The sequence below is a fragment of the Nematostella vectensis genome, chromosome 9 (assembly GCF_932526225.1).
Source record: "Nematostella vectensis chromosome 9, jaNemVect1.1, whole genome shotgun sequence".
Lineage (NCBI taxonomy): Eukaryota > Metazoa > Cnidaria > Anthozoa > Actiniaria > Edwardsiidae > Nematostella > Nematostella vectensis.
Genome location: NC_064042.1, coordinates 694,275 through 706,494, shown reverse-complemented (window position 1 = coordinate 706,494; position 12,220 = coordinate 694,275). Strand labels below are relative to the sequence as shown.

At 41.4% G+C, this 12,220-nt stretch overlaps 1 protein-coding gene and 1 long non-coding RNA gene across 2 annotated transcripts; both read right to left on the bottom strand.

Annotated features, from left to right (window-relative positions):
* Positions 1 to 1,971: 1,971 nt before the first annotated feature.
* LOC116613123 lies at positions 1,972 to 3,478 on the bottom strand. Its single transcript, XR_004294104.2, has 2 exons — positions 3,400 to 3,478; positions 1,972 to 2,860 (listed from the first exon to the last, which is right to left on the bottom strand). It is a non-coding gene; the product is annotated as an uncharacterized LOC116613123 (long non-coding RNA).
* A 2,331-nt stretch (positions 3,479 to 5,809) lies between these two features.
* LOC116613119 (uncharacterized protein CXorf65 homolog) lies at positions 5,810 to 11,604 on the bottom strand. The gene is made up of 5 exons (XM_032373757.2): positions 10,838 to 11,604; positions 10,357 to 10,443; positions 8,033 to 8,149; positions 6,653 to 6,727; positions 5,810 to 6,262 (listed from the first exon to the last, which is right to left on the bottom strand). Exons 1-5 carry the CDS (start codon positions 10,860 to 10,862, stop codon positions 6,066 to 6,068), a joined length of 501 nt encoding a protein of 166 aa, XP_032229648.1. The 5' UTR covers positions 10,863 to 11,604; the 3' UTR covers positions 5,810 to 6,065.
* Positions 11,605 to 12,220: the final 616 nt, after the last annotated feature.

The following is a 12,220-nucleotide window of genomic DNA, read 5'->3' as shown; positions in this document are numbered from 1 at the left end:
GCTTCACAAAGAAAAAGAGAATCGCCAAGTCTATCTCCAAAAATATCGAAGAGGAGAAATCTTAATCATTTGTGTCACTAAAATTGTGTAGTTCTAGAAAATACCCATCCCCCCATTGAGGGGATTGGAAATTCCGTGGGTGGTGGGGGGTTCAAACGCCCAGGAATTTCCAGAGGGGAGGGGGTGTAAAATGCCCTTTTTCCTTAACAGTTACTGTATTAAGTGGGTTGGAAATTCCAGAGGGGTGGGAGGTCATACCTCCGACACCCTCAATAGGGGGGGGGGGGGGTATGGATATTTGCTGGAACTATTTCATAGTATACACAGACAACGGAAAGCGTTCAATACCGACAACAAAGCTTAATTCAGATTCGCTTGCCTTTTCTCAACAAATATAGAATACTTAGAACTTACAAAGAAGACAGATTACTATGGGTTATTTGAATAAATTGAAAACTGTCGGGCATTTAGTCCATCCAAGACCTGTCCCGACTGTCGGGCATATAGCCACTGCGTATTAATAAAGTAAAATTTTGAAAACTAAAGGAATTTCTTCTTCTTCAATATCTTAGGATATGCCGCTCGTCTTTTAAACTACTAACCGATGATACGGCTAAATTGGGTATTTTAGCAGTACTCACTCGCAGAAGGTGCATGGCAAATTTGCGTTTCCGCGGTTGTAACGAAGCCACACATGTAAATCGATCTGTTTGTTTCACATGCCACACTTGCACAAGAAGAGCCGTGGAAACCCCACGACAACCCGTCGTATGCCCATAAAACTTGGTATGGTTTAGTTTTCAAGTACCAGATGTATTGGTATAATCCCGGAATTTAAGAGTTTGATGATATGGGCACTTTAAAACAAATATCTTGACTTACCCGAAACACGAAATCGTGCGAATATCATCACACTGAAATAAATCAAGAAGTCCAGCATCTCTTGTTAGACCATATATATCCTTGCTTCCTAGTTTTACATATCCTGAACTGGTGTCTTCAATCTCTAAAGAAATAATGTTCTTTACAAATCTGTTTTAGGATTTAACAAAAGGAGTAGTGCTATTAGAAATAAAACTTGGCGCACGACAGCGTTTAAGCAAAACCAAACGAACGTGAAAACAATCTTGATAACGGTTTCGAATCAGCCACAGCTGAAAGTTAGCGGAAATCACAATAAAGCAAAAATACAGATTCCTCCAGACTTATACTGACCCTTCCAGAGTTCTTTATTGGTTAATTTTTAAAACTTGGTACATCTACCTTTTTCTACTCAAAAAGTGGTGTGGGCGGGGTAATGGGGTGTTGGCGGGGTAATGGGGTGTGGGCGGGATAATGGGGTGTGGGCGGGGTAATGGGGTGTGGGCGGGATAATGGGGTGTGGGCGGGGTAATGGGGTGTGGGCGGGATAATGGGGTGTGGGCGGGATAATAGGGTGTGGGCGGGATAATGGGGTGTGGTCGGGGTAATGGGGTGTGGGCGGGATAATGGGGTGTGGGCGGGATAATAGGGTGTGGGCGGGATAATAGGGTGTGGGCGGGATAATGGGGTGTGGGCGGGATAATAGGGTGTGGGCGGGATAATGGGGTGTGGGCGGGGTAATGGGGTGTGGGCGGGATAATGGGGTGTGGGTGGGATAATAGGGTGTGGGCGGGATAATGGGGTGTTGGCGGGGTAATGGGGTGTGGGCGGGATAATGGGGTGTGGGCGGGATAATAGGGTGTGGGCGGGATAATGGGGTGTGGGCGGGATAATGGGGTGTGGGCGGGATAATGGGGTGTGGGCGGGATAATAGGGTGTGGGCGGGATAATAGGGTGTGGGCGGCATACATAGAATGGGCTCGTGCTGCTGCGAACTAAAACGCTGCTCATTTAAATCTTTTTCATTGCTCCGTTACTATCTTTAAATAAACCTTGCCGTAGGAAACTGTTGGATAAACAAAATGCTATATACTCCACTACACCATGGGCTAGACCAAATGACATTTTTATACTTTTACATTTTTTTAAGGTTAGGATAGGAAGACAGGGGGGTATAACGTTTGGAAACTTCGAGAAAGCTTAAGAAGAAATGTCACTAAGAAGAAATACAATGTTCGATCTAAGAACCTGTCCGTATTCTGAGCCCTAAACATAGATGAACATAGATGTCCCCGTTTGATATAAGCGTCAATACTTTCACTAACGAATTTGATCATTCCACTCACCAAAGAGAATCATTCATCTTTCATTCAGGCGGTGTCTAAACCTCGGGAGTCGAGTGGTTTACTATTGATTGTGCACTCTCCCAGAAACCGTCCAAGAATGCACCCTTGAGGCGTTAATACCTCACAAATCAAACCCTTACAAATCGAACAAATGACAATGGAAAGGGCGGATCAGATATCACAATTGATACTTGATAACAGATGAAATCCGCCCCGCCCACAAAAGCTTTGTTAACAACTGCTTTATTTTTTTATGCTTGGAGACATGATTTGATTTACGAAGTAGGAACCTGAACACGCTACTTCTAAATGAGTACTCTAAGTTAAAAATGTTTCACGGGTTACGCCAGGCATCATTGAATATTTATGTTAAACAAACTCTTGTAAAAGAAGCCCTTTTTTGAAAAAAGCTGCAGTGGTTGTGTCTCCATTGACTCCCAGTTGAGCTGGCAAACTTTTTCCACGAAATTGTAATTGACACTCTTGCATCTCAAGTCCTGATAACATCCCACGATGCACTGCAGGCTTGTGGTGGTCGGGAGAGTCTGGTACACAAAGCCGTAAAGCATGGAGTCAGGAAGAGAGCCCAGTCTACCACACTGACTATGGACTTCTGGGAAGATCACGTGACACGTCAGAAATAAGGTAAATGCCTGTAGATAGAACAAAAATATTAGGAACAACATTAGGATGAGTTAGCGAATTCTAGGCAATGTGCGCTTTAGCGGGTTTTTTACTAAAGTGCTCGAATTCTCGTGTCATAATTTGCTCACAACTGCTTGCAAAATTTTCGTGAACTTCAGCATTAGGATGTGTGAATTCCTGCTATGTAGTTTTAATCGGCGTTCATTCTTTTGTCATTTCCTTTTTTTGTACATAGGTCGATCATGGCGATTAATCATGGCGATTAATTTTTAGCCGTACCATGTATGTTTGGCGTAGTTTTGAGTTTTTGGTTGATTTCACAAAATAGAAAAAGAGGATAATTGTTTTGCGCATAGCCCTTCTATAGTAGTTGCGTGTTTCTATGAACAAAGTAGTGCATCGAGGAGTGTTTTGTACAACATTATGAGTACAAGTGGGGATGGAAAGACATAATGAATGAACAGGAGTGTTTTGTACAACATTATAAGTATTATTGTGGATGGAAAGACATTATGAATGAACAGGGAAAGTCCATTGAAATACTCACGAATCTCTTGATTTGCGCCATATGTTTCTTTGTTGAACTTGAGTTATCAATATAATGACAGCTGCATGGATTTATCGAGATCAGCTTCAAATTGCTTATTTTATCTGGGTCCTATTTTCACAGTAGGAGTTCACATATCAATATGACTAAAATAGCGATTTACATTCTTGCAGTTGGGGTCTGATAGTTGAATTACATCTTCCATATTAATTAGAAACAGAGGAAAGACTAAGTGAGTGGTGGTGAGGTGGAAATATTCTTTTCTCTTAATACTGTTGTTAATATTGTCGTGATTGTTGATACAGGGGTAATAAACTGTAGGAATTCATAGTTTTTTCCCATACAAACACATAAGAGTTAATTACACTAGTACATCCCATGATGTCATCGTGAACAACGCTTTGGAAAAATTACTACTTAAACATTATTACTTAAACAGAACTGAGCTTAACAAATGCCTCTAGAAAAAGTATAAGCAGTATATAAGCTTATTCTTATACAAAATACGAATTCAGGTGCCTAGCACAAAGAAGAGGAGTGGGCAGAATCCCCCCTCGGCCGCCAAAACACTTCTTTTATTGAAAAACGACCAAATCTTGTCGCGCACGATATCCATGATTACACTCAATCCTCGCGGCAGGTTGGATTACCCCTTGATGTGTTGATATTTCGCATTCTCTGGAGATAATTATGCACATGAATTTTAATGAAGTCACAAATAATGAAAACATTATTAAAAACAGCTAATGACAACGGCATCAATACATTCATTTGACAAAACATTGTTTATCTCAATCTTTCACAATAGCCATAGCTTAGATTTGACTATATCTACTTTGTTGCAAGTAATGTCGAAAGTTTGCTTGTGCTAAAATCAAGCGAAAGAAGCTGTGGAAAACAGAATGGCGAGTTTAAAGTTAAGAGTTTGATGAGAGTATGAAAACAATTACATAGAGACCTGATTATACACCTATTTAATTAAGGTTGCACCCTCAAATCAATTTATCGTGACCCGCAATGGTTCATGGGTAACGTATAAATGGCTCAATCCTGGTCTCTGAACGTCGTATTTATTTGATACCCATAAAGCACCGCGGGTTACGACACATGGATTCTCCGATTGCAACCTTATTTGAAATAGGTGTAATATATAGATTTAGGCACTGCCTGAAAGCGGAGCCAGCCTTATTACCATATTTTCATATGGAGAATCTTTGGGCAGTTTAGGGGTAAGACCCCTGAAGAAAAGAGTTTTTAGACTAGAATTTCTTTAATAAGGATAAAAAAAGATCCATAATAACAACATCTGCTCGAGAATTCCCCAAACAAACACCGAGGTTTTTAAAACTCAACGAAGGCACACAAAAAAGTTGTTATTTCTTTTATAAAATTATTTATAATCCTACGCAAAAGACAATAAAAAAACTTCACAATAGCGCACGCTCATGGCGTCATTCCAGTGCACGTCAGCGCGCGCGCAGAAAACTGTTTGAAAAACTGCCTTCAAATTCCAACCAATATTTACTTCATCGTTCGGTGGTTCATCTATTTGGACTTACTTTGCGATTTCCTATTTACCTGGGACACGTTTTTATCCCGAAGAATAATATTTTTTTAGTGTAAAAAGGTAAAAGTTCGTTGGAATTCACAGTGTTTTTGACTGATGATGCACGAATTCCCGAATTCACGATTTTTTATGCTGTTACAACCAAAAAAGTCGAAGTCGAAGTCGAGTCGAAGATATTTCCAGCTTGTAAAAGTACAAAGCAGTTCCTTAGACAGAAATATCCTTCAAATTCTCATTTTCATACGGCCATTGGACTGGTTAATCAGTTGCATTTTCTCAATTAAATACTTTTTTCTTGTCAATCGTTTCTGCAAATGCATTCCGTCATTCGTTCGTCGAAAGTCAGAGAATAGGCTTAATTTCCGCCCCCCCCCCCCCCCCCGTATTTTTCAAGTTCCCCCGGTTCTTGCTGGAACTAGTCTCTCATTGGTTTAGAGTGATCAATCAATCAGCTGGCCTGGTCGTATGAGCTGGTCACGTGAGTGGTACAGATAGCTGACAGCGTGTGACATGACGTCATGACCACAACTTTTGAGTAGTATATGACCAATTTCGATACCTATGAAGCTCCGCGGGCGGCCTACGGCCGCGCTGGCTCCGCTATGAAGGTAGGGGAACGGAACCGTGAATGTGAAGATAGGGCCTACATGCCCCGAGGGGGGAGAAGGGGGGGGGAGAGCGAACAGAACCGTGGATGAGAAGAAAGGACCTACAGGCCACAAGGGACGAAGTGACTCATGGGGCGTAATGTGAGAACATAGAATTTCGGGTAAGATTCGTGTTATTCTTACACAATTAAGAATAACAAGTGTTTAACACATCAGGTATAAATTCACAATTGGCACAAATACAAATCTGTTTTTATTAAATTAATTTATTAATTGTTGTCGATTTTTTTCTGGAAATTCAAAGGATGCCTTAGCTACTGCGAGCGACACATTTGGTTCTACTTGAAGTTCTTTTCATGACCGACACGATAAAGTTTCAAGTTCATCGTAACTTAATAGATTTTTGACGTCATCGCGTCGATCATTTGGTAACGCAATAGAGTTTAAACGTCATCGTAACGATATGTTGGTAACGCAATGCATTTTCGATGTCACCGTGACAATTTCTTGGTGACTGCGTTCGGACTCTTACTGGTTCGCTCGCGGCTTCTGGTGCCGCGTGTAGGGCTAGACATGAATGCATTGCGCGCCTTGTTCACCAAGCTCTGTTTCTTGTTGTTGTTTGTGACCACGGCGGCCTTGGTGCTCTTGCTGCTTGCTGTTTCGCTCTCGCACTTTGACAGCCGCTCTGCGGACACAGATAGATAGACACAATAGACCCCTTTGATAAGGACAAATTGGGACACACAGCCCACAAACTAGATAAAGATATACTGTGTAACCCTGTTAATAAGGACACATTGGGAATCACAGAGCCGTCCTTACTAACGCGGTTTCCCGAGTAAAAATTGGCGAAAATATAAGGTGCTCTTTTTTCGTTAGACATTGAGAACTGTTGTTAGAAACGGGGGGTTCTTTAGCGGGAGTTAAAAAATCATCAAATGCCTCCATTGTGTGATGTGAAATCCTTACCTGGACAACAAAAGCTTTACTCGGGTTTTATTATGTTGTATTCTTATTTGCATTGTGCTTAATAAGAATCCCGTGATTTCGTCACTTCAAACATAGTGAATTTTACCTAGAAAGGATTCCGTGATGACGTCGATGTCATTGAGTAGCGGTGTGTACATATCACCTTCGTCCTCTGGCTTCTCTGTAACGAAAAGTGAAAAAGACTCGAAACATCTAGAGTGTTAGCGCTTGATACCAGGTTAGTTATATGACCAACCTCGTTTTTATTTCCTACTACGGCAACTACGCTACTACGACGGGTGCTTGGTGAAAAACCTCGTTTTTATTTCCTACTACGGCAACTTCGCTACCACGACAAGGTGCTTGGTGAAAAACCTCGTTTTTATTTCCTACTTCGGCAACTACGCTACTACGACGGGGTGCTTGGAGAAAAACCTCGTTTTTATTTCCTACTACGGCAACTACGCTACTACGACGGGTACTTGATGGAAAACCTCGCTTTATTTCCTACTACGGCAACTACGCTACTACGACGGGGTGCTTGGTGAAAAACCTCGTTTTTATTTCCTACTAGGGCAACTTCGCTACTACGACGGGTGCTTGGTGGAGAAACCTCGTTTTTATTGCGCTTTTTTTAGGATCGTAATAGTAAAAATACCAGTTCTGAAAAGAGGCTAGTCCTAGAGATAATGTTAAGTTCCCTTCAATTGAAAAAGTATAAAGAAGAATGCCACGACGGCTACTACGCGTAGTGGCAGCGTAGTAGAGAAAACGTTGGTCATATAACGAGCCCCTTATGACAATACACACAAGGGGGCACTTGGTGTGGGGCCTAGCTCTGTTGTCCCTTCCCCACCAGCATAGCTGGTGTAGAGGTCGTAGAGGTGCCGGAGTTTTATCGGGTAATTGACAGAATTGTGAGGGATCCCGGCTTTTTGTCGGAACGGTTTCAGGTAGCTGCCAGAGTCGCCCAACTGTCGGAAGGTGTCGGGTAACAGTAGAAGTGATATTAGGGACTTAAAGATGCTACTAACGGCTACGGCAAGGACGGGGTGACCGAGATCACTTTAACGCTTGGCAACAAATTCCAAATTAGTTTCGATGAAATTACCCAAACTTTATATTCAGGAACTAACAGAAATTAACTGTAAGCTTCTTTCTAGGATAGGAAACAGAGAAGTGAATTTATACTCCAACCGCACCACGTACTCGCAGACCGTAAAACTTGGAATTTCACGTCGTGATTTGGGGGAGAACGGTTGGAAATCTATCAGACAGAACCTATTTTCACGTGCAACCTTTCAATTTTCAAATTAATTCCAATGTTTTCTACCGTCGCCGTGCTCGTATCTCGTACAATAGAAGTTGTGTAGCGGTAACGTCGGGTAACTGTCGCTTAAGTGTCGGGTGTTTTACAGAAATAGAGTCGGGTCTTGTCGGTATGGTGCCACTAGTCGGACTGATGTCGGGTGATTCCCGGACTTACTCTCAATCCGAATGAGTACGAAGGACTCGCGTTCTTTGAGCAGGTCGGACGCGTAGCTAGTTGGATGCTCCACGAGGTATTTGAGATTTCCCCGCTCATCACTCAGATCTACGTGCGCTGAGCGAGAAACAATTAGTCAAACATTCAATTAGTGTTTGCTTTGAATTCTATTAATTGACTTTAGCAATCTTTTTTTTTTTGAACGACGAAAGACAATCGGTAGTTTAAGTTTTTGCTTTAACTAAATGAAAGAAGACGATGTTGTCCAGAAACGTGTTGCCCCCTAAGGGAAAGTTTATTTATCATCCCGAGGAAGGGGGGGGGGGGGGGGGGGGGGGAGGTGGGTGAGGATTTTGATAAAAGTAAGGGATAAAATTAGTTGCCTCCCCAACAAAATTTACCATGCCCCGCCTTATTCTTCCCATGGTTCGGTGCCCCTCCCCAAAAGATTGCAGCAAGAGATTAGCTGCAATCTGGTCAGAAAGTGGAGGGGAAAGAATTCGCTTAAAATATTCATTCAGAAAAAGTGAAGCCGCTCAATTCCTCAAAGGTTCAACTAAATCCAGGTTGTCAACGTGATAAAGGTTAATGCTATATATGACGCAGAGGAAGCAAAAAGGCTTTTCGTTCTTCTCCATGCGAGAAAAGCGTAACACGAGAAAGAAAAGAAAGAGAGAGAGGAAGACATTAGCAAGGATGCTGATGACGAAGAATGAGCGCTTATAGCATCAGACCGTTTTGTTGATAATTTTTAATATGGGACATAAGCACTTTATAAATACCACATAGAGGCAACAATAAAAAAATGTATGTAGGGTGTATACAGGTTTGCATTGCATAGATAAAACGTGGCTTAATACGTACAGTATCCTCACGCCTCCCCCCCCCCCTGGGGAAAATAAATGAACTTTCCCTAAAATGGATATAGCACGATTAATTGCCACTAACGTCAATGGTTCAATATATTTACAAATCATTATTCAATATTATTCAATATATTACAAATCATTCGCACATCATATATTGCTGTTAATTGTGTTAACACATTGACCCCTGAACCGGCCTGTACCGGCTTTGGGAAGTACCCACAACCCAAAAAATTCATAAATTCAAAATAAACACAACAAGATGAAGATACTCAGGCATCAGTCTAAGGGATAAATGGTCTTGCAGATATGCACCCAACCAAGGTGTTGGCATCTACTCTTAAGCCAAATAATAGCACAGGTTCTTTGACAAATCTCAAATCGAACAAGGAGAAAAAAGCAGAATCACCCCTCTCAATAAAACGCTCAAAATACCACACAAGGGAGAGAGATCAGCAAACACAGCTCAAGACACAAATAGATACCTTTATTCTGATCCTCCAGGTACATTTCCTTGGCCTCAAAACACAATGTTCATTCCTTGAAGGATTGTACAACCACGAAAATATCTTTACGTATTGCAAAGCATTCTGGGAGATCCAGGGGAAAATTCACGAGGGGAGGGCCAGTCAACACTCCTCTCCCCAAAGTCAGATGGTTTTTTATAAGTCTTTTCACCCCGAAGCCAAACGAATCAATTCCAGGCCATACAGACCCAGAATAGCAGTGTAAACAATTTTGGAATCAATTTGGTTTCAGAAAAGACAGCATTTAGGAGAGCTGTGGTGATTCATTAGAAAATTATTTTCTCATCCAGGCAAAGCCAAACAAGAAAAAATCATCATGAATCCACCTTTGCTTGCAAATATCACTCAATTATGCCCCAAAAGACTTCATGATGTCCTGAGACACTCTCCTAATATGCTCATAGCTGTATTTTTGATGAAAAATACAAGCAACCATCAACTTGTGCTGGCCTCAGCACAACGACGAGGGATTAAAAGTGGGGACCGCAAAGCACTGTTGGAAAGCTTGGATACCGCTGACTAGGTCCAGCTGTGTTTGACTTTGACGGGCTGTATAAAACTCAGAATAGGGGGGGAGGTATCTGTTTTCAGTCTGTTTTTTGTAAATTCAGCTAAAAAATAGCAAGGAGTCAATGGGTTAATATCCTTCCACTATCCTCCATTTGTAATCTCTAATTTCTTCAAATCAGAATATTTAGCAAAGCGGCAGAAATTGATTATTCCAAAGAACTTCGATGTTTTTTTATATTTATGGGCAATCCTACACCATTCAAAACCTTCCCCCAAGGAACAATTCAGATAACTTTTACCTTTATTAACCTAACCAATCTAAACGTTAAAAAGGTCCAAGAAATGAACTAGTAATGACCACATTTAATTAATTGGCAATTAAAAACGATAGCAGATGATCCTCGAGCAAACACTGGCTTACCATCTTTTGTGCATTTACATCTTTTCCTAATGTCCTCCAACAGAGAATTGATTCGGCAATGTGGATTGAACAAGCTCTCTTCGCCGTCTGAAATCATACACCAAAAACATAACCTTTAACAAAAATCTAGACAGTCGGTTTGACACAGACTAACACAGTAATTGAACCTTAACGAACCCTTATAGAGCTTTGATTGCCTATTGGCGTGCATTATAACGGTGAAGCTGTACTTTAGATCAACTCTTGAACATTTTAAAAGACTTTGGAACAAACATAATTCTATAAACTTTTGCAAAGGATCATCTCCACAGCTGTGACACGAACGAGATTTTATACTTTGTAATTGAAACTCAATGTAATAACTTTGATTGATCGTAATTGGCTTCATAACGCTTAGTCGATATTCAATGATCATCAGCCTACGGAAAGCTAATTTTGTAGTAAATGCTCGTAGGTTTTCTGTATAAATGTCCTTACTAACCTCCGTAGCGAACTGTGATGAACATCACTTCCTTGGGCTTGAATCCCTACCCACTTGACCTGTTTGTGAAATGATTATGGCTTTCGTAGAAAGTTGCTATGCACAGTTGACTGAATAACCGCTAAACCAATACATTATGCATCAGCGCTCACAAAACAACGCGCACAAAAGAAAGTGCTTAACTAAAGTGAAAATCTATTACCTCCGTTTCACACCAGTCGGTCAACAGCCAACCAATTAAACACACAATAGCGTCGCTATGGTAACAAAGAAGCTCCCTGGGCTTCTATTGGTGGAAGGATTTTATTAGTGAACGGAAGCCAAAGTTATGTTTGAACCTTTTCAAAAGGAACGATAGATTTTTTTCAGTCCGTTGGCTTCCGCGACTGCCATTTTGCTGAAAACATCTGCGAAACAAACCTCGAACTAGATTTTGCTAATGAAACATGTCAATACCAGCATCATGCAGGACTGCAATGGCAGCACCACGATGGCTTCCAGCATTGAAATGCTTTGACACTTCAATGGCGTTTGTGCTTTTGACACTACAATGGCTTCCGAAGACACTGCTAGGATGGATTTCTAACATAGAAATGGCTTAACAAATTATTTAGTGATTCGTACACAATCGTTATCCATCCTTAGAATGAATCATATATAGTGTTCTATTGTCATCATTTACCGACAAATCATGATAAAAATGTATATGCTCGCGTACTTTCTATGATGCCTATCAGCGGGAAATTTAAGATAAAAAAACGTGCATGTCATATTGAAGGAAAAAAAACATTGATGGCGTTACGGGTGACGAAGGTACAGGGAGGGGGCGATAGTGCCACCCGCAGCTCCTCCTCGGACGTTAGCATATTCTTTTCGACCACGAAAGAGAAATGTAAGATCGTTAACGGTCGAACTTTTTTTTGGTAGTGGTGGGGGGAGGAGGGGGGGGGGAGCTGACCAAACAGGTTTTATATATTCCGTAAAAACTAACCAGCGTTTCGTTTCAGAACACATCTTTAATTCTATTCAGAGTCTCCGTGACACCCAAATAGGGTTATAGTCACGTGACACCCAAATAGGGTTATAGTCACGTGACATACTCTTTTAGTTACTTTATTGCCTATAAAAATAGAACAGTTATTACGCCTATATGTACACCCGGGATGGAACGCGCACCTTCACGAAGTGTCTGAGCATTTTCTTCTGAGAATCGCGAGTGCATGAATTGGGGCGCTATCTAGAACAAAGAATCTGGCAATAGGTTTATAAACAAGTAGCCATCCGGGCGAGATGCGTCCCGTTAACCATCCCGGCGAGATGCGTCCCGTTAACCATCCCGGCGAGATGCGTCCCGTTAACCATCCAGGCGAGATGCGTCCCGTT